Below are 21,281 nucleotides of genomic sequence, written 5' to 3' on the forward strand. Positions count from 1 at the left end.
TATTTATTTTTTGAGATAGATAGATTCTCACGCCGTCACTAAAGCTGGAGTGCACTGGTGTGATCTCGGCTCGCTGCAACCTCTGCCTCCTGGGTTCAAGCAATTCTCCTGCCTCAGCCTCCCAAGTATCTGGAATTATGGGGCATACTGCCATGCCTGGCTAATTTTTTGTATTTTTTTTTTTGAGACGGAGTTTCGCTCTTGTTACCCAGGCTGGAGTGCAATGGTGCGATCTTGGCTCACCGCAACCTCTGCCTCCTGGGTTCAGGCAATTCTACTGCTTCAGTATCCTGAGTAGCTGGGATTACAGGCATGCACCACCATGCCCAGCTAATTTTTTGTGTTTTTAGTAGAGGTGGGGTTTCATCATGTTCCCCAGGTTGGTCTTGAACTCCTGAGGTCAGGCAATCCACCCACCTTGGTCTCCCAAAGTGCTAGAATTAGAGGCGTAAGCCACTGTGTCTGCCCAGAGGTTTATTCTCTCACAGGTCTGGAGGTTAATGTCTGAAATCAAAATTGGTTTCTTCTGGAGGCTCTGAATTAAAAACTATGCTGTTAATGGAAAAACCAAACTTTGTAAAATATTTTAAAGAGGTTTATTTTGAGCTAATATTGGTGACTATAGCCTAGGGAAAAGACAATCCCAAGAAGCCTTGAGGAAGTGGCCCTGAGGTGGTTGGATTACAGTTTGGTTTTATACATTTCAGGGAGGCAGGAGTTACAGGAAAGACATAAATCAATACAGGGGAGGTATACACTGGCCCCCAAAGGCAGGATATCTTGAAGCAGGGGTTTATAGATTATAGATAGATTTGGAGATGCTTTCATTTGCAATTGGTTAAAGGAACAAAGCTTGGTCTAAAAACCTGGGGCCAGGTGCGGTGGCTCACGCCTGTGATCCCAGCACTTTGGGAGGATAAGGCAGGTGGATCATGAGGTCAAGAGATCGAGACCATCCTGGCTAATGGTGAAACCCCGACTTTACTAAAAATACAAAAAATTAGCCGGGCGTAGTGGCAGGTGCCTGTAGTTCCAGCTACTCGGGAGGCTGAGGCAGGAGAATCAGTTGAAACTTGAACCCCGGAGGCAGTGAGACGAGATTGTGCCACTGCCCATGTTCAAGTCCTAATTCCCACTACCTGTGAATGTGACCTTACTTTGAAATAGGGTCTTTGCAGATGAAATCAAGTTAAGATAAGGTTATTCCAGTTAGGGTGAGGCCTAATATAATGACTGCTATTCTGATAAGAACAGAGGAACTTGAAGGCAGACCCAGAGGATAAGGGTTCTGTAAGTCCAAGGATGGTGGTTTTGGCAGAAGCACTGCATGCAGGGAAGGTCACTAGATCCAGAGGGAAGCCATCTAGTATAATCTACCTGCAATCATGTCAGCCTGGACATGTTGTAGAGCCTTCTCTTGTTCTTGGCTCCAATAAAAACTAGCAGCTTTTCAGGTCAGTTGATAAATAAGCCAGAATAACACACCTAAGTGAGAAATACGTTGCCTTCCAAATTCACGAAGGCCCCCCAGGCATTATAATTTATTATAGGAGGGTTCAGATGCAACAACCACCCTTTGCCTCAGAAAGGGCATCTTGATATGCCCCACACCATTGGACTCCTACACAATTTGCAGAGGTGGAACATCCTTGAAATTCCATTCCATTCATTTTCCACCATCAACAAATTTTGCTCAGATGCAAAGTCTCTGAATTTTTCCTGAATTTATTTCCCATTTTTGACATACAAATGTCTTATTAGTATGGAAAGTAGGGTCTACTCCTTCTTCTTCATTTTTTTTTTTGAGATGAAGTTTCGCTCGTTACCCAGGCTGGAGTGCAATGGCACGATCTCGGCTCACCACAACCTCTGCCTCCTGGGTTCAGGCAATTCTCTTGCCTCAGCCCCCTGAGCAGCTGGTACTACAGGCATGTGCCACCATGCCCAGCTAATTTTTTGTATTTTTAGTAGAGACAGGGTTTCACCATGTTGACCAGGATGGTCTCGATCTGTTGACCTCGTGATCCACCCAGCCTCCCAAAGTGCTGGGATTACAGGCGTGAGCCACCGCGCCCAGCCCAGGTCTACTTCTTATTCAGTAGATCCGAGCAGTATAATATCAACTATGTGATGGACCAGTGAGATGCTTTGTAGAAGAATAATTTTCTTCTATAAAAATCCCCTGGGGTCTAAATCATGACATTGTGCTTGAGTAGGACAGTGAAGGTATATTTTCTTGCCTTCCTAGCTGAAAGAAAACTGTTGCTGGTGGTCTTTATTAACAGGTAGAGAAAAAAGCATTTGCCAGCTCAGGAGCTGCATACCTGGTACCAGGAGTTGTATCATTTCATTCAAACAATAAAACTATCTCTGGAACAGCAGCTGCAGCTGGAGTCAGCACAGGGCTAAATCTACGGGAACCTACTGGCAATCTCCAGAATCCATCTGTCTTTCTGCATGGGCCAAATAGTCAGGTTGAATGTGGGTGTGAGGAAAATCACCACTCCTGTACTTTTCAAGTCCTTAACAGTGGCATTAATCTCTGCAAACCCTCCAGGCATGCAGTATTACTTTTGGCTTATGATTTTTCTAAGTATAGGTAGTTCTAGTGGCTTCTATAAGCCCTAGTTCCACAGCTAAGGGGACCAACTTGGGGATTTGTCTAGTTGCTAAATACATTTGTTCCAGTTACGCATTCTGAAACTGGTGAAATAACCACACAATAGATTCAGGGACCCACTGTGAGATGAACTTGAGAGAAGACTTTATCAGTCACCTGACCTCCACAAGCCCTTACTGACTGGGGGTGGGGGCTTGGGGGCACAGTGACATTCTGGGTCTCCTGGAATTGGTGCTAGTTCAGAACCAATATCCAGTAATCCCCTGAAAAGTTGGATGGTTTCCCTTTCTCCAGTGGACAGTTGCCCTGATAAATGGCAGTCGGTCTGTTGTAGGAAGACTGGAGAAAGACCTGCAGTATGAGTTTTGGCAGTGTCGCAGGGTCCTTCTTAAAGGGGCTCTGCCTCCCCTTCAATCAAGGGGTTCTGGGTCTGTAACAGTTTAGGAACTGTTTAAGGAGCCTCGACTTTGGTGATTTAAGTTAGGCATTTGTGCACATACCCTAGAACTCTTCTGCTTATACAAATCAATTTAGAATTTAGTGGAATGCCAAGCAATTGATTTTTTTTCCAGGAACACTATGACCAGCTAGCCAATGCTTTAGGTTTCTGTGAATCAGACTATTCCGATTACCGCTTTGGCTTTGCCGTCCATTATGGTAACCATGACTACCTAATCTTTAGTGATTCAGTGCTGCCACTTGGCCCCTGCCACCCCAGGATGGAATTATCCTTATTGCATTTAGGGATCCCAGTTTGCTGGTAGCAGTTTTCACTGCAATTCTGACTTACACAGTAGAGTAGCTATGGAGCTATTCTGGAATTCTGGGGTTCCCCTTACAATTTTATTTCTCATAGTGTGGTGGAAGGTGTGTTCTCTGCACCCTCATGGGTTGAATGAGCAGATCTTACATGATGAATCTGTTCTAACCTTCCAATTTCTCTAAGCCTTTGGATACCTTAGGTCAATCACCTGTCCAATTGGGAGTTTCAGAAGCAGAGGACAGAGTCCTCAGAGGAAGAAATATCCATAGATAATGACTGAAAATAAATTGTTCTGATTTAATGAAAGATACAAATACCTGCAGTTAGGATGCAGAAATGAATTCCACATAGGACATACACATATACACACTCATGCATTTATGCACACACAATACACACACACACACACCCCATTAGACACATTATAATGCAACTGCAGCATACCACAAACAATGTTTTCCTAAGAATTAGAGAGAAAACAGTTACCTACAAAGAAATAAAAGTTAAATTGCTGGCAGACTTCTCAACAATAACAACAAAATAATGGTTGTTGGGGGATAGTGTAAACAGCATAAGTACGACTTATGAATGAGGAAATAATATAGATGTTTTCAGATACACAAGAACTGAGTTAGCTAGCATTATATCTTCATCAAAAATATTTGTATATGATACAATACAGGGAGAAGGAAATGGTCCCAAAGGAGAGTGAACAATAAGAGGAATGCAAATGGGAATTGTGGATACACTGGCAGAAGGTTATTGCCTAGAATTTAGGAGTGAAGGAGGAGAAAGATTGTATTTTTTCCTCTGCAGTTAGGAACAAAGCTAAATTTAAAAACCCTCTAGTCTATTATATTCAGCATGTAAGCCATATATAGGAACTATGAAAATAAAAATTCAGCAGGGCTCCAAAGAGTATTTGGTGATAAATAAAATACTTTTATTATTAATTTTTTTCTATTTTTTTGTCATTTAACTTTTCATGGAGGCTTTTATGTAGGTGAACTCCGAGTGGTGCTTCTTTTTTCAAGTGCTGTTATTACTATACTGTGACATATTGTGAAATAATAAAAAATATGTATTTGGAAATGGAAACCTACATGTTTGTCTATCTAGTGATCTGCAGCCATCTATGTACATAAATGGCTGTATACTAATTTTCAATATACTGGCTTGCTACAACATGTTTGGTTTGAGGAATATCTCATTTGGAAGCTCTAACTTGGTAAACATAAAATTTAGGAAAAATATTATGTACTTGAAATTTTAAAAAGAATGTTCAAAATTCATATAGTATAGTTACACCTTTCCTCTCATCTGAATTTTGTATTTGTTTTCAGAAATCTCCTTGGAAAAGTTGCCTAGTGTGGGTTTTATTCCGATGACATCTGCTGTAATTGATGAGTTTGTTGGAGACATGGTGAAGGATTTGCCTATTCTAAAGAGGTACAGAATTAACGAAGTACCTAATTTAGTGCTATTGACTCTAAAATACTTGTGTAATGAATGACTCATCAAAATGTCTATGTAACATATCATATTGGGGTATGGTAAATTCTATATAATAATGTTACTGCAATACATTTAAGTAATTGTAACATCTAATATGTCAATATGATTTGAACATTACTATATAAAAATCTTTATTATTTTAAGCTTACAATAAAATTACTCCAGCTATAAAGTTTACTAAATAGTTGTTGATGAGGATGTGACTGTTACAGGAATGGTAGAAATTCAGGGTTTTTCTGTCTCTGAAGTTTTATGACCCATATTATATCACAAAAATAGAAACAGAGGTTTTACAGTTTCTATGTTATCATAACCTGAAGTTTGCACTAAAATTTGAAATGCCTAACGTTACAAAAATGTTTATTATTTTTACAGTGATGACCCAGTTGTTCCTTCACTGTTTCCACAAAAGTCATCTGATGAGCTTTTGCACTGGCATGGCCAAAGACTCCTTAGTGATGACTATGACAGGATCAAGTGTCGCATTGATGGTGAGCTCTGTAACCACGAACAAATAGAGCTTATATGCATTGCCTTTGCTGCTCCTTTTCTGAACAGTGAAAAGACATTACATTATAAACATATTATATTTTGAATGAGATCAGTATGTGTGTGTATATATGTGTGTATATATATATACACACACACACACACACACACACACACACTGAGATCAGTATATATATATATATATATATATATATATATATATATATATATATATAAAATAAAATTGAAGAGGCACTATAGGAAGCATGCTGTCTGAAAAAAAAATCCCATTACATTGTCTGGTGTGCACGTGTAGGTATGCACACAGATGTAGCTGTTAATTCAAATAGAGATTTATTAATCTTTTAAGGACGTACACATGCATGGTATTGTCATGAAAATAGCAGATGCTGTTTAAGTGAGAAAGATAGTTGATGGTTTTAGGAGTCTGTCTATACCTTGAAGTAAATATGCTGATAACAGCCATAGTCTTCCTAAAATTGTAGCTCTTTTTAGCTAAATTGTTACCTAGTTGATAGCATGGTGCTAAGTACCAGCATAATTGTGTCTATGAAAACTCAGTAATGAGGAAGGGCTGAATCTGCAAAATGTAAAGCCCATGAAACAATTAAAAATGGGTCCTAAGGAAAGGAATTCATAGATATTTTCCTCCTGGTTCATTCTTTTAGTGTCTTTCTCCAATCCCATGTTCATTTCTACCCTCTCAGAACTAGTAAAACTTTTCAGAAATATCTAGAAATAAGTCAAGTAAGCATGCCAACTGCATATAGGAAGAAGCCTGGTTATGTAAGTGTCTACTAGGATTCTGCATGGTGTGCTTCCAGAGTGGTTTGGTTTGTGATCACATACATAGACACGGAGAACAACAGCAACATCCAAACCAACAAAATACCAACTTATTCATATCTTTTATGTTTGTAAAGAGTGTTCCATAGATTTCAAGTGAGTCTAACTTTGCTTCCTGGAATTTTCTGTGTCATTGAAATTTTTGCATGGTGTGAGATAATTGGTATCAGCATCTGTCAGCTGTAAGCTCCTGAATATTTGAAACCTCTACCAGAAGTAGAGGTTTACCTTTTTAGGAATACAAACAATATTTTAGGTCTGGGGTCAACAAACTTTTTCTGGAAGGTTTAAGTAATAAATATTTTAGACTTTACAAACCAAGAGGCAAAAATTGAGATCATGATGTAGGTACTGATATAATGATTTAGAGTGTAACTAATTTAAAAAAATGTACTGATCAGATTGGACCACGTGGACCTAGTTTGTAGACCCCTGTTCTAGGTGAATGTGCTATTAGACTGCCTCCAGCCTGCCTCTTCTCCTCTTCTGCCAAATGACAGAGACAATGTCCAGGTACTTGGAGAGGAACATCAGCGGAGCTATTTGTCTTCTCTCTTCTTCAAATAATACAGGGAATTATTTTGTCAGCATATGATAGTCTGACCTAATTGGCAAAGACTGAATTATTATTCTGGAGTTAAAAAAAATAATGCATGAGTAGCACACATATATAGCAATATTTTAAAATACATATTTACATTTTAAGTCTTTCTATTTCAGAGAAATCTAGAGATCCTCATGTTCTTGGTTTCCTGAAAAAGTATCAGGCTTATCAGCAGTTTTATGGAAAATCACTAGAAGCAGTCTCTACAAAAGTCATTTCGATTCAAACTACTCAGCAAAAGGATTCCGGTGGTGCCAGTGGTGAAATATTGCAGGTAGATCTTATAGATTTTACCTCATCTTTTTCATTGATGTTGTTTTGCTTTCTTTAGGCTCATATTTGTCTTTGGAAGTGTCTTTCATGTTCCTCCTTCTAATGTTTGCTAACTATATTACTCCTTTCTCACATTGCTAAAAAGATATACCTGAAACTGGATAATTTATATAGAAAAAACGTTTAGTCGGCTCACAGTTCTGCAGGTTGTACAAGAAGCATGGTGACATCAGCTTCTGGGCCTCAGAGGACTTCTTTTTATTTTCCTTTCCTTTTTTTTTTTTTTTTTTTGAGATGGAGTGTCTCCCTGTCACTCAGGCTGGAGTGTAGTGGTGCGATCTTGGCTCACTACAACCTCCACCTCCCTGGTCCAAGGGATTTCTCCTGCCTCAGCCCCCAAAGTAGCTGGGATTATAGGTACCCACCACAATACCCAGATAATTTTTGGTATTTTAGAAGAAATGGGGTTTCATCCTCTTGGCCAGGCTGGTTTCAAACTTCTGACCTTAGGTGATCCACCTGCCTCGGCCTCCCAAAGTGCTGGGATGACAGGTGTGAACCACCATGTCCGGCCTTCAGGGAATGTATAATCATGACAGAAGACAAAGCAGGGCCAGCGCCTCACATGATGGGAGTAGGAGGAAGTGTTGGGAGGTGCCACATACTTTTTTTAAATTGTATTTTAAGTTCTGGGGTACATGTGCAGACCTTGTAAGATTGCTGCATAGGTACACACATGTCTTGGTGGTTTGCTGTCTCCATCCCCCTGTCACCTACAACAGGCATTTCTCTCAGTGTTATCCCTTCCCAACCTCCCTGCCCCCTGCTGTCCCTCCCCTAGCCCCCAAACCCCCAACAGACCCCAGTTTGTGATGTTCCCCTCCCTGTGCCCATGTATTCTCATTGTTCAACCTCCACCCATGAGTGAGAAATATGCAGTGTTTGATTTTCTGCTCTTGTGCCAGTTTGCTGAGAATGATGGTTTCCAGATTCGTCCATGTCCTTACAAAGGACATGAACTCATCGTTTTTTATGGCTTCACAGTATTCCATGGGGTTTATGTGCCACATCTTCTTTGTCCAGTTTATCATTGATGAGCATTTGGGTTGGTTCCTGGTCTTTGCTATTATGAACAGTGCCGCAATGAACATACGTGTGCATTTGTCTTTATAATAGAACAATTTATAATCCTTTGGGTATATACCTAGTAATGGGTTTTCTGAGTCAAATGGAATTTCTATTTCTAGATCCTCGAGGAATTGCCACACTGTCTTCCACAATGGTTAAACTAATTTACACTCCCACCAACAGTGTAAAAGTGTTCCTATTTCTTTCCAGCATCTGTTGTCATACTTTTAAACAACCAGATTGTGCACAGTTCACTCATGCATTATCATGAGAACAGCACGAAGTGGGATGGTGTTAAATGGTTTGTGAGAAACCCCTCCCCATGATTCAGGCACCTCCTATCAGGCCCCACTTCCAACACTAGGGATTACAGTGCTTCGTAAGATTGGGTGGGGACACAGACCCAAATCATATCACTTACAAATGAGTTATTCTTTTACTTGCTGGCCATCAAAAATTCAAAGAAGATTATGTAAAATATAGTATTCTATCCTTTTCAGGATAAGAAAAGATAGTTATCTGATAACAAATTTAAAGCATTTAAGGATTACAAGCTTGGATTTAGAAATGTCTAATTTAAGTCAAGAAATATTTGTGGGCCTGACGTGGTGGCTCACACCTGTAATCCCAACACTTTGGGAAGCCAAGGCAGGTGGATAACCTGAGGTCAGGAGTTCAAGACCAGCCTGGCCAACATGGGAAAACCCTGTCTCTTCTAAAAATACAAAAAAAAATTTTTTTGGTGTTGGGCATCTGTAATCCTAGCTGCCTGAAGGCCAAGGCAGCAGAATTGCTTGAACCAGGAGGTGGAGGTTGTAGTGAGTCGAGATTGCGCCACTGCACTCCAGCCTAGGTGACAGAGTAAGACTGTCTAAAAAAAACAAAAAAAAAAAACCAAAACAATTTTTGTGTATTAGTTTATTACAATGAAAATCGTTTCACATAGAGGTGGCAAAAATAGGCCTACTGTTTCCATCAGCTTCATTATTTTGCCTGAATTTGAAAACTGTCTATGTGTTTTTAAGTCATTTATGCCATTAATCTGCCCTGGACTTTGGTTGATGTTAGAGGTAAGACCATGTCTTCTTGAAAGGGTGAAACTCCTCTATATCTGTTTTCTTTCTCTTCCTGCGTTTACACTAGACCATGCTTGCTTACAAACTTAGAATCCCTATAATTAAAAAAAGATTAAGAAGATAATGTGGAAAAGTATCAGGCAACACAAATGACAGTGTTTGTAACTGAACCAATGGTAGATTTTCTGGCTCTGCTTGGGGAGTAACTACCTTGGGATCATTCTTCATCAGTGGGGACTTCATTAGGCTTCAGTACTTCTCTCTTGGTCTCATTGTTGGGAATTAAGGAAAGACATTTATTTGTTTTGGTAAATCCCCTTCTTGAGGTTAGCAATGCTAAGTACTTGAAAGATCACAAACCAAACTTTGATGACCAATGGTGTTTATCACAGCTGCCTTACCCCAGTTGGAAAAGGAAAGGGAATGTTTTTGGAGAATGAAACATAAAAGTCACAGAAGGAAAAAATCCAAAGTATGAAAACATTTCTTTTTCCTACTAATTTCAGAAAATTCTTGATCAGAGATCTAGAGTCTTCCTTTTCTTTCCAGATGCCCAATTAATTAACCAGGCTGAAGTTGCAAAGTCTGCAAGGAGATCTTATATATCAGTGAGAGGATATCTCCTCAAAGCCATTCTAGATAACACTAAATAGTCATCGGTTATGTATAAAATTTTTCTTTTTGGTGCTGCAAAGAAAAATTAGTACTGGGACAAAGGATCTCTCAGCAAAGCAATTCTTTTTACTTACTGCAGAAAGGGTACTCCCACTAGCAATCTTGCCACAAGAGTACAATGAACAAAAGAAAGCAGAATTTATTTCTTACACATTTGGGGTTGTCCTTACCACTGTGTTTGATCTCTGTTGGCTGGAGCCAGACTTCACAATCTAAACTAAAGCTTGATTGTCTAATAACTTGAAACTTTTCTAAACAGGTAAAAGCAATGGAGAGCAAAAAAGGGAAGTCCAAATAAGGAAGGGGCAAAAGCTGTGAGCTGGGACATGCTTGTGAGCATGTCCAGCACAGATACCTTCGTTAAAGTACAAGGACATAGAATGTACTACGTGCCTATAAGCATGTCTAACAGCTACATAGGATAGGGCTTCTGGCCAAAAGGCAAGAAGGCTTTTAAAGAAAGTGTTTAAAACAAACTATTATTTCTAACAGTCATGAATTGTTCTTCAACAAGAAAGGAAACTTTTAAGAGGAACTTTTCTACTTCCCACATCATCCCTAATGACACTGTAGGTTTCCTAGCACTGCTGTTAGGTCTCTCTCCTAGAGCTATTTAAGGGTCCATCCAGCCACAGAACACACACTTTCAACTGTAGAGGCCCCACCTCAACCCACAGACCTAACCTTCTCTGGGCTGAGGATGGCCAGGTGGTGCTGGCTCAGGAAAGGTCCAGGCTTGGCTTCAGGCATAAGGATCAAAGTGAATACAGTGTCCTGCAGCAACCACTTTCTGCAGGGGCCTCACCCAGCTGAGCCCTTTGCTTTGCCAAGCCCTGTGCCCAAGGCTGGCCCCTGGGACCCAGGGTGTGCACCTCTGCTCCTTTGGCAGCGCTAATTGAGGGGCCAGGGAACAGGTGGGAGCTTGCTCAGTTCTTTAACATTGGTAGCATGAGGCCTAGGAGCAGCCTCCACACTGAAATGGAAGCAACAGGGAAATAAATGTGTAATCTAGTTTGGGGAAAGGTGGGAACAATTACCACCCCACTAAGTGTGTGTGACTCCTCCATCTTCCAGTGGGATTCAGAAATTCTTTTTCCTCATTGACTAATGTCTGCCTAGACATTTGGTGTTTTTCAACATGAATTTTCAAACAGTGAATGGGATCAGGGAGGCCCAGAATGCTTTGTGGAGTAGAGAATGAATAAATTAATTAAGTTTCAAATCCCCAAGAAGCTCCCTTACAATCAAGCTCAGTGGCCACTCTTTCTCTTCTTTGCCTTCTTCCATTTACTCCTTTCTTACTAATCTATGCCACTTAGAAATCTAGAAAATTTTCTGCAGTAAGAGGCTATTTACATTTATACTAAAGTTTAAATAGCTCTGCATCACACAGACTTTAATTTTAAGAAAAGACATTAATCTGTTCTTGTGTCAGTTTGCTGAGAATGTTGGGGAAGGATAACATTAGAAGAAATATCTGATGTAGATGACGGGAAGATGGATGCAGCAAACCACCATGGCATGTGTATACCTATGTAAGAAACTTGCAGGCTGGGTGCGGTGGCTCACGCCTGTAATCCTAGCACTTTGGGAGGCTGAGGCAGGTGGATCACGAGATCAAGAGATCGAGACCATCCTGGTCAACATGGTGAAACCCTGTCTCTACTAAAAATACAAAAAATTAGCTGGGCATGGTGGCCCGTGCCTGTAATCCCAGCTACTCAGGAGGCTGAGGCGGGAGAATTGCCTGAACCCAGGAGGCGGAGGTTGTGGTGAGCCGAGATCGCGCCATTGCACTCCAGCTGGGGTAACAAGAGTGAAACTCCGTCTCCAAAAAAAAAAAAAAAAAAAAAAGAAAGAAACATGCATGGTCTGCACATGCACCCCAGAACTTAAAGTATAATTAAAAAAAGATTATAGCCATAAAAAAGACACTAATCATTCTTGCCCTTGCAAGAGTAGAATGATGACCAGAGTCCTCAAAAAATACTCTCATTAATTAAATGTCATAATGGAATTTTCCCACTTGTTCTGTATATTCCTTTTATTATTGAGCAGAATTTTAAAGCCCAAAAAGTTACCAAAAAGAAAAAGAAAAAGTCAATTCTCAAAGAAGATCAGAATAAAGAACAGCAAAATGATGATCTGGTGTTTTCGATTGAAGAGGAGATGAAAAATAACTTACATTCTGGAATAAGGAAATTGGAAGATTTTTTGACGTCATGTGCAAGTAATTCAGCGAAATTTGGAGTTGAAATGTTAGGATTAGTTGCCTGCTTTAAAGCATGGAAAGAACATTGCCACAGTAAAGGTATGGGATCCCATACTTCATGGGTAAAGAGTAGTGATGAAAATATGACTGATGCTAACGTATTTATCGAATGCATGGTTGTGCTAAAACTTCGTATCATCCATTGTCTGATTTTATTCTCAACTTGACCCTTTAAAATAGTTTTTATTATCCTATTTTGCAGACAAGGAAATGGAATTGTGGAGAGGTTAGACAGAGGGTCTCAACGGGGAAAAGATGGCACGTTCAAAAATAAATGAAGAGAGTATAAAGAAAAAACTCTTTCTGAAAGTGTGGGGAGAATTACAGGGATCAGCAAAGTAGGGTGAGGCTCAGCAGCAGCAACAGCACCTATCCCAGAAGGAAAGCTGTCAGCACCAGGGAGATCTAAAGTTGCTGTTGGCAGGGGATTCTCCATGGGTTTTCCACGTTTCTCCTGCCTAGCCCACAGAAGCATTGACAGGTTCACTTCCAGACAATCTTCTTAAGTATGTTTGCGTAGTGAACAAGCTTGGAAGGAAGAAATTGTGTATCTCTCTAGGGCAAAGACCAAGTGTGTTTACTGTCCGGTGTAATAAAGATCACATTTCCCTCCAGAGCAGAGAAGCAGGTTTTGCTTGAGACCCATTATAAAATATTTCAGTTTTCTAAGTTCAGATTTCCTTAGCTGTGACATAAACTCTCTCTGTGTGTGGTTTCTACCTGGGTTCTGTATCTCCCCCATGGAGCACAAGGGGAACTGACATATCCTCCTCCGTGCTCATTTTGTTAACTGGGCCATGATAATAAAGCCTTTTGTCTCTGACCCAGGAGTCTCATATCTTTTGCCAGCAACCATGAAACTATGAAAGACTAAATTGGTAGCTTGTAAATAGGATAAAATCTCAGCCCTTTGGCACTTCTTGACAAGAGCAGGGAAGAGAGTGGTTACCAGAATTCCTGGAGAGCCATAGCTATGGGAGAATAGATGCCCAACAGTGCCTGCAGTCCTAGGTAACCGGACACAACCATTTCCAGACTGTGGACTGGCAGGGAGGGAACTGGGTTGGAATGGGCCTAGCCTGCCTTGCATTCTAAGTGCTCCCTCAGGTTTCTTTGGCTCCCTGTGCTCCTGTATCAATGTCTCCAACTGGCATTAGAGAATGATTTTGGTGAAATATGTAGCAGAAGTGATGTGTGCATACTATTTTCAGGTGTTATTTCTTCATATGACTTGTAGTGTGTGCTTTTATTACTTATTTTTCTGAAAATTGAATTGTGGAAGAGATAACTAAGGGAAAGAAATAGAGAAAAGACTGGGTAAAGATACATGATTTTCTTTTCTTTTTTTGGGACAGTCTTACCCTGTCACCCAGGCTGGAGTACAGTGGTGCGAACTCAGCTCACTGCAACCTCCACCTTGTGGGTTCAAGCTTCAAGCAATTCTCCTGTCTCAGCCTCCTGTGTAGCTGGGATTACAGGTGCCAGCCACCAAGCCTGGCTAATTTTTGTATGTTTAGTAGAGATGGGTTTTTGCTCATGTTGGCCAGGCTGGTCTCAAACTCCTGACCCCAGGTGATCCATCAGCCAGGGCCTCCCAAAAGTGCTGGGATTACAGGCGTGAGCCACTGTGGCAGGCCTGAGATATGTGATTTTCATGCTAGACCAAGCTGACGATTCCTCTTCAAGTTGCTGTGGTTGATCACCCTGTCTTGAGTATCTCCTACTGAGCTTATTTCCGTGTGGGGCCACATGACTGTGTAGTCACGCTCATGCCTCTATTCCACTTCCCACAAAGCCAGTGCTTCAGTGGCTGCCAGAGACCATGCTCATTTTCATCTCTAAGCTTTAGCATATGTATTTTTACTTATCTGTATCCATGATGCCATATCAGTTAGGAATTGCCATTAGCTATTAACAGAGATAGGAATGAACAATGGCTTTAAAAAGATAGTTTATTTCTCTTTCATGAAAAAGATGTCCAGAGATAAGCAATTCAATGTCACTGGGAACTTAGACTCTGCTATCACACCATTCTTACTGCATGAATTGTATTCTTTTTATTTTTTTATTGAGACAGAGTCTTGAGTCCCACTCTGTCTCCCAGGCTGCAGTGCAGTGGCCCTATCTCAGCTTGCCTCCCAGGTTTAAGCAATTCTCTTGTCTCAGGCTCCCAAGTAGCTGGATTACAGGCATGCACTACCACACCTGACTAATTTTTGTAGTTTTAGTAGAGGCATGAGTTGTATTCTTAAAGTTATGTCATGAATGCAGTTGGCTGCTGATGCTACAGCCATGATGACTGTAATCCAGAACAAAGTAGGAAGAAGAAAAAAGGGCAAATTTGTACATTCGTGCTGCATTTCTCCTATGTAAGGAGCCTTCTGTACCAGAAATTCCACCAATTTCTGCTTACCTCTCAGTGGCCAAACTTAGTAACAAAACCACACCTAACCACAGAGAGATTAGAAAATGCGGACTTTGAATTGGACATACTGCAGTATCCATTAGCATAGGGATTTATAAAAAGCATTGGGTGAGAAGGGATGTTGAGGAGGTAGTGATCAGTTTCTGCTACAGATGTTCTCCTGCCTGTTTCCATCAGCCTAAATTTTGTGTGCCCTTCAAGGCCAGTTTATGCCCAACTTCTTGTGGAGTGCCCCCCCCACCAGCTTCTCCAGTCTTGTAACACTTACTGCCTCTATCACTCCGTTTGGACCCTGAATGGTGAGTCACTTAGATATTTCACTTATCTGTTTTAGCACGAATCCCTTGTTCTCCAATTAGACTGAAGGTTCCTCCATATAAGAACTCTGCCTTAAATTTCATTCATACTTCCTTAAGGCATACATTGGTGGTCTGCATAAGCAGTAGCTCAGTGGCATTTGTCAAGAAAGAGGATATTACAGCAGCCCTGACTTTATATGGAATGGTTAGTAGCGGGATAGAGATAAAGAGGCTATATATGAACAGGAGGTAATAGAAGGGCTTAGGAGAGTGGATAGAATGATTGGGATGCGGTGAGGTTGTATCTTAGCCCTCAATGATTGAAGAGTTCTGCTGATGGTTTCATAAATACAAGTACTGTATGTGGTGAAGAGTAGGAGGCCTTGTTAAATGTTGTTCATGTTGTGGTCGGGCATCTAAAACCATAGGACATTTTTCTATGAACAAGAGTGGAAGACACAGTAGTATTGTGTTATTTTTTTCTGGAAATGTGTTCAGAGCTCAGTTTATTTATTTATTTATTTTTATTTTTTATTTTTTTAAATTTTTTATTGGATTTTAGGTTTTGGGGTACATGAGCAGAGCATGTAAGACAGTTGCGTAGGAACACACATGGCAGTGTGCTTTTCTTTCCTTCTCCCCTTCACCCACATTTGGCATTTCTCCCCAGGCTATCCCTCCCCACCTCTCCCTGCCACTGGCCCTCCCCTTTTCCCCCCAATAGACCCCAGTGTTTAGTACTCCCCTTTCTGTGTCCATGTGTTCTCATTTTTCATCACCCACCTATGAGTGAGAATATGCGGTGTTTCATTTTCTGTTCTTGTGTCAGTTTGCTGAGGATGACGTTCTCCAGATTCATCCATGTCCCTACAAACGACACAAACTCATCATTTCTGACTGCTGCATAATATTCCATGGTGTATATGTGCCACATTTTTCCAATCCAGTCTATCATCAATGGGCATTTTGGTTGATTCCAGGTCTTTGCTATTGTAAACAGTGCTGTAATGAACATTCGTGTACATGTGTCCTTATAGTAGAACGATTTATAGTCTTTTGGATATATACCCAGTAATGGGATTGCTGGGTCAAATGGAATTTCTATTTCTAAGGCCTTGAGGAATCGCCACACTGTCTTCCACAATGGTTGAACTAATTTACACTCCCACCAACAGTGTAAAAGTGTTCCTTTTTCTCCACATCCTCTCCAGCATCTGTTGTCTCCAGATTTTTTAATGATCGCCATTCTAACTGGCGTGAGATGGTATCTCAATGTGGTTTTGATTTGCATCTCTCTGATGACCAGTGACGATGAGCATTTTTTCATATGATTGTTGGCCTCATATATGTCTTCTTTCGTAAAGTATCTGTTCATATCCTTTGCCCACTTTTGAATGGGCTTGTTTGTTTTTTTCCTGTAAAGCCGTTTGAGTTCTTTGTAAATTCTGGATATCAGCCCTTTGTCAGATAGGTAAACTGCAAAAATTTTTTCCCATTCTGTTGGTTGCCGATCCACTCTAGTGACTGTTTCTTTTGCTGTGCAGCAGCTGTGGAGTTTCATTAGGTCCCATTTGTCTATTTTGGTTTTTGTTGCCAATGCTTTTGGTGTTTTGTTCATAAAGTCCTTGCCTACTCCTATGTCCTGGATAGTTTTGCCTAGATTTCCTTCTAGGGTTTTTATGGTGCCAGGTCTTATGTTTAAGTCTTTAATCCATCTGGAGTTAATTTTAGTGTAAGGTGTCAGGAAGGGGTCCAGTTTCTGCTTTCTGCACATGGCTAGCCAGCTTTCCCAACACCATTTGTTAAACAGGGAATCCTTTCCCCCTTGCTTGTTTTTGTCAGGTTTATCAAAGATTGTATGGTTGTAGATATGTTGTGTTGCCTCCGATGCCTCTGTTTTGTTCCATTGGTCTATATCTCTGTTTTGGTACCAGTACCATGCTGTTTTGATTACTGTAGCCTTGTAGTATAGTTTGAAATCCGGTAGTGTGATGCCCCCTGCTGTGTTCTTTTTGCTTAGAATTGACTTGGCTATGCGGGCTCTCTTTTGGTTTCATATGAAGTTCATGGTGTTTTTTCCAGTTCTGTGAAGAAAGTCAATGATAGCTTGATGGGGATAGCGTTGATTCTGTAAATTAGAACTGTTGGGCAGTATAGCCATTTTCACGATATTAATTCTTCCTAACCATGAACATGGAATGTTTCTCCATCTGTTTGTGTCCTCTCTGATTTCGTTGAGGAGTGGTTTGTAGTTCTCCTTGAAGAGGTCCCTTACGTTCCTTGTGAGTTGTATTCCAAGGTATTTTATTCTTTTTGTAGCAATTGTGAATGGCAGTTCATTCTTGATTTGGCTTTCTTTAAGTCTGTTATTGGTGTAGACGAATGCTTTTGATTTTTGCACATTGATTTTATATCCTGAGACTTTGCTGAAGTTGCTTATCAGTTTCAGGAGTTTTTGGGCTGAGGCGATGGGGTCTTCTAGGTATACTATCATGTCGTCTGCAAATAGAGACAATTTGGCTTCCATCTTTCCTATTTGAATACCCTTTATTTCTTTTTCTTGCCTGATTGCTCTGGTTAGAACTTCCAGAACTATACTGAATAGGAGTGGTGAAAGAGGGCATCCTTGTCTAGTGCCAGATTTCAAAGGGAATGCTTCCAGTTTTTGCCCATTCAGTATGATATTGGCTGTTGGTTTGTCATAAATAGCTTTTATTACTTTGAGATACGTTCCATCGATACCGAGTTTATTGAGGGTTTTTAGCATAAAGGGCTGTTGAATTTTGTCAAATGCCTTCTCTGCGTCGATTGAGATAATCATGTGGTTTTTGTTTATGGTTCTGTTTATGTGGTGAATTACGCTTATAGACTTGCGTATGTTGAACCAGCCTTGGATCCCTGGGATGAATCCTACTTGATCATGGTGAATAAGGTTTTTGATTTGCTGTTGCATTCGGCTTGCCAATATTTTATTGAAGATTTTTGCATCTATGTTCATCATGGATATTGGCCTGAAGTTTTCTTTTCTTGTTGGGTCTCTGCCGGGTTTTGGTATCAGGATGATGTTGGTCTCATAAAATGATTTGGGAAGTATTCCCTCCTTTTGGATTGTTTGAAATAGTTTTAGAAGGAATGGTACCAGCTCCTCCTTGTGTGTCTGGTAGAATTCGGCTGTGAACCCGTCTGGACCTGGGCTTTTTTTGTGTGGTAGGCTCTTAATTGCTGCCTCTACTTCTGACCTTGTTATTGGTCTATTCATAGTTTCAGCTTCCTCCTGGTTTAGGCTTGGGAGGACACAGGAATCCAGGAATTTATCCATTTCTTCCATGTTTACTAGTTTATGTGCATAGAGTTGTTTGTAATATTCTCTGATGATGGTTTGAATTTCTGTGGAATCTGTGGTGATTTCCACTTTATCATTTTTTATCGCATCTATTTGGTTTTTCTCTCTTTTCTTTTTAATCAATCTGGCTAGTGGTCTGTCTATTTTGTTGATCTTTTAAAAAAACCAGCTCTTGGATTTATTGATTTTTTGAAGGGTTTTTCGTATCTCAATCTCCTTCAGTTCAGCTCTGATCTTAGTTATTTCTTGTCTTCTGCTGGGTTTTGAGTTTTTTTGATCTTGCTCCTCTAGCTCTTTCAATTTTGACGATAGGGTGTCAATTTTGGATCTCTCCATTCTCCTCATATGGGCACTTATTGCTATATACTTTCCTCTAGAGACTGATTTAAATGTGTCCCAGAGGTTCTGGCATGTTGTGTCTTCGTTCTCATTGGTTTCGAAGAACTTCTTTATTTCTGACTTCATTTCATTGTTTACCCAGTCAACATTCAAGAGCCAGTTGTTCAGTGTCCATGAAGCTGTGCGGTTCTGGGTAGGTTTCTGTATTCTGAGTTCTAACTTGATTGCACTATGGTCTGAGAGGCTGTTTGTTATGATTTCGGTTGTTTTGCATTTGCTGAGCAGTGCTTTACTTCCAATTATGTGGTCAGTTTTTGAGTAGGTGTGATGTGGTGCTGAGAAGAATGTATATTCTGTGGATTTGGGGTGGAGAGTTCTGTAAATGTCTATCAGGTTTGCTTGCTCCAGGTCTGAGTTCAAGCCCCGGATATCCTTGTTGATTTTCTGTCTGGTTGATCTGTCTAATATTGACAGTGGAGTGTTAAAGTCTCCCACTATTATTGTGTGGGAGTCTAAGTCTCTTTGTAAGTCATTAAGAACTTGCCTTATGTATCTGGGTGCTCCTGCATTGGGTCCATATATGTTTAGGATCATTAGCTCTTCTTGTTTTATTGATCCTTTTACCAGTATGTAATGGCCTTCTTTGTCTCTTTTGATCTTTGTTGCTTTAAAGTCTATTTTATCAGAGATGAGAATTGCAACTCCTGCTTTTTTTTGCTCTCCATTTGCTTGGTAAATCTTCCTCCATCCCTTTATTTTGAGCCTTTGTGTATCCTTGCATGTGAGATGGGTTTCCTGGATACAGCACACTGATGGGTTTTGGATTTTTTCCAATTTGCCAGTCTGTGTCTTTTGATTGGTGCATTTAGTCCATTTATATTTAGGGTTAATATTGTTATGTGTGAATTTGATACTGCCATTTTGATGCTAAGTGGCTGTTTTGCCTGTTAGTTGTTGTAGAATCTTCGTTATGTTCATGCTCTTTAACTTTTAGTGTAATTTTGGAATGGCTGGTACTGGTTGTTCCTTTCTATGTGTAGTGCCTCTTTTAGGAGCTCTTGTAAAGCTAGCCTGGTGGTGACAAAATCTCTGAGTACTTGCTTGTTCACAAAGGATTTTATTTTTCCTTCACTTCTGAAGCTCAGTTTGGCTGGATATGAAATTCTGGGTTGAAAGTTCTTTTCTTTAAGAATGTTGGATATTGGCCCCCACTCTCTTCTGGCTTGTAGTGTTTCTGCCGAGAGATCTGCTGTGAGTCTGATGGGCTTCCCTTTGTGGGTAACTCGACCTTTCTCTCTGGCTGTACTTAGTATTTTCTCCTTTATTTCAACCTTGTTGAATCTGACGATTATGTGCCTTGGGGTTGCTCTTCTTGCAGAATATCTTTGTGGTGTTCTCTGTATTGCCTGCATTTGAGTGTTGGCCTGTCTTGCTAGTTGGGGGAAGTTTTCCTGGATGATGTCCTGAAGAGTATTTTCCAGCTGGGATTCATTCTCTTTGTTCCCTTCTGGTACACCTATCAAACGTAGATTAGGTCTTTTCACATAGTCCCACATTTCTTGGAGACTTTGTTCATTCCTTTTTGCGCTTTTTTCTCTAATCTTGGTTTCTCGTTTTATTTCATTGAGTTCATCTTCGACTTCTGAAATTCTTTCTTCTGCTTGGTTAATTCGGCTATTGAACCTTGTGCATGCTTCGCGAAGTTCTCATATTGTGTTTTTCATCTCCTTTAATTCGTTCATATTCCTCTCTAAGTTATCCATTCTTGTTATCATTTCCTCATATCTTTTTTTAAGTTCCTTAGTTTCTTTGCATTGATTTAATACATGTTCTTTTAGCTCACAAAAGTTTCTCATTATCCACCTTCTGAAGTCTAATTCCGTCATTTCGTCATAGTCATTCTCCGTCCAGCTTTGCTCCCTTGCTGGTGAGGAGTTTTGGTCCTTTCTAGGAGGCGAGGTGTTCTGGTTTCGGGTGTTTTCCTCCTTTTTTCGCTGGTTTCTTCCCATCTTTGTTGGTTTATCCGCTTGTCGTCTGTGTAGTTGCTGACTTTTCGATTGGGTCTCTGAGTGGACACCCAGATTGTTGATGATGAAATATTTCTGTTACTTGGTTTTCCTTCTACCAGCCTAGCCCCTTCGCTGTACAACTGCTGAGGTCCACTCCAGGCCCTGCTTGTCTGGGGTGCACCTCTAGCCGTTGTGGCACAGTGAGGGATGCTACCCGTTTCTGTTTCTGCTATCTTTGTCCCAGGATGATGCCTGCCAAATGACAGTCTTTTGGATATAGAGGCGTCAGGGAGCTGCTTGAGGAGACAGTCTGTACTTTTTTGGAGCTCAATTGCTGAGCTGTGAGCTCTGTTGTTCATTCAGGGCTGTTAGGCTGCTATGTTTGATTCTGCTGCAACAGAGCTCATTAAAAAACCCTTTTTTTTTCTCAAATGCTCTGGGTTGAGGGGTTTGGGCTTTATTTTTGCATTTCCGATGAGGTGTCCTGCCCAGCTAGTAGGCAGACTAGCCACTGTTTGGCTGCCAAGGCTCCGCCCTGCTGTTGTGTGATTCGCCCTGTTCCTGCAGGCTCTGCTGTGGTCTCC

General features: G+C 40.6%; 1 protein-coding gene across 1 annotated transcript in view; it reads left to right on the forward strand.

The window, feature by feature from the left end:
• The window catches only part of DDX60L (DExD/H-box 60 like), a 143,204-nt gene that overhangs the window by 43,457 nt on the left and 78,466 nt on the right, over positions 1-21,281 (forward strand). The window contains 4 exon segments of the mRNA XM_078366284.1: positions 4,727-4,832; positions 5,274-5,389; positions 6,975-7,132; positions 12,069-12,321. Of these exon segments, the coding sequence (XP_078222410.1) occupies positions 4,727-4,832; positions 5,274-5,389; positions 6,975-7,132; positions 12,069-12,321 (633 nt within the window).

The sequence above is a fragment of the Callithrix jacchus genome, chromosome 3, assembly GCF_049354715.1.
Source record: "Callithrix jacchus isolate 240 chromosome 3, calJac240_pri, whole genome shotgun sequence".
In the NCBI taxonomy this organism is placed as follows: Eukaryota; Metazoa; Chordata; class Mammalia; order Primates; family Cebidae; genus Callithrix; species Callithrix jacchus.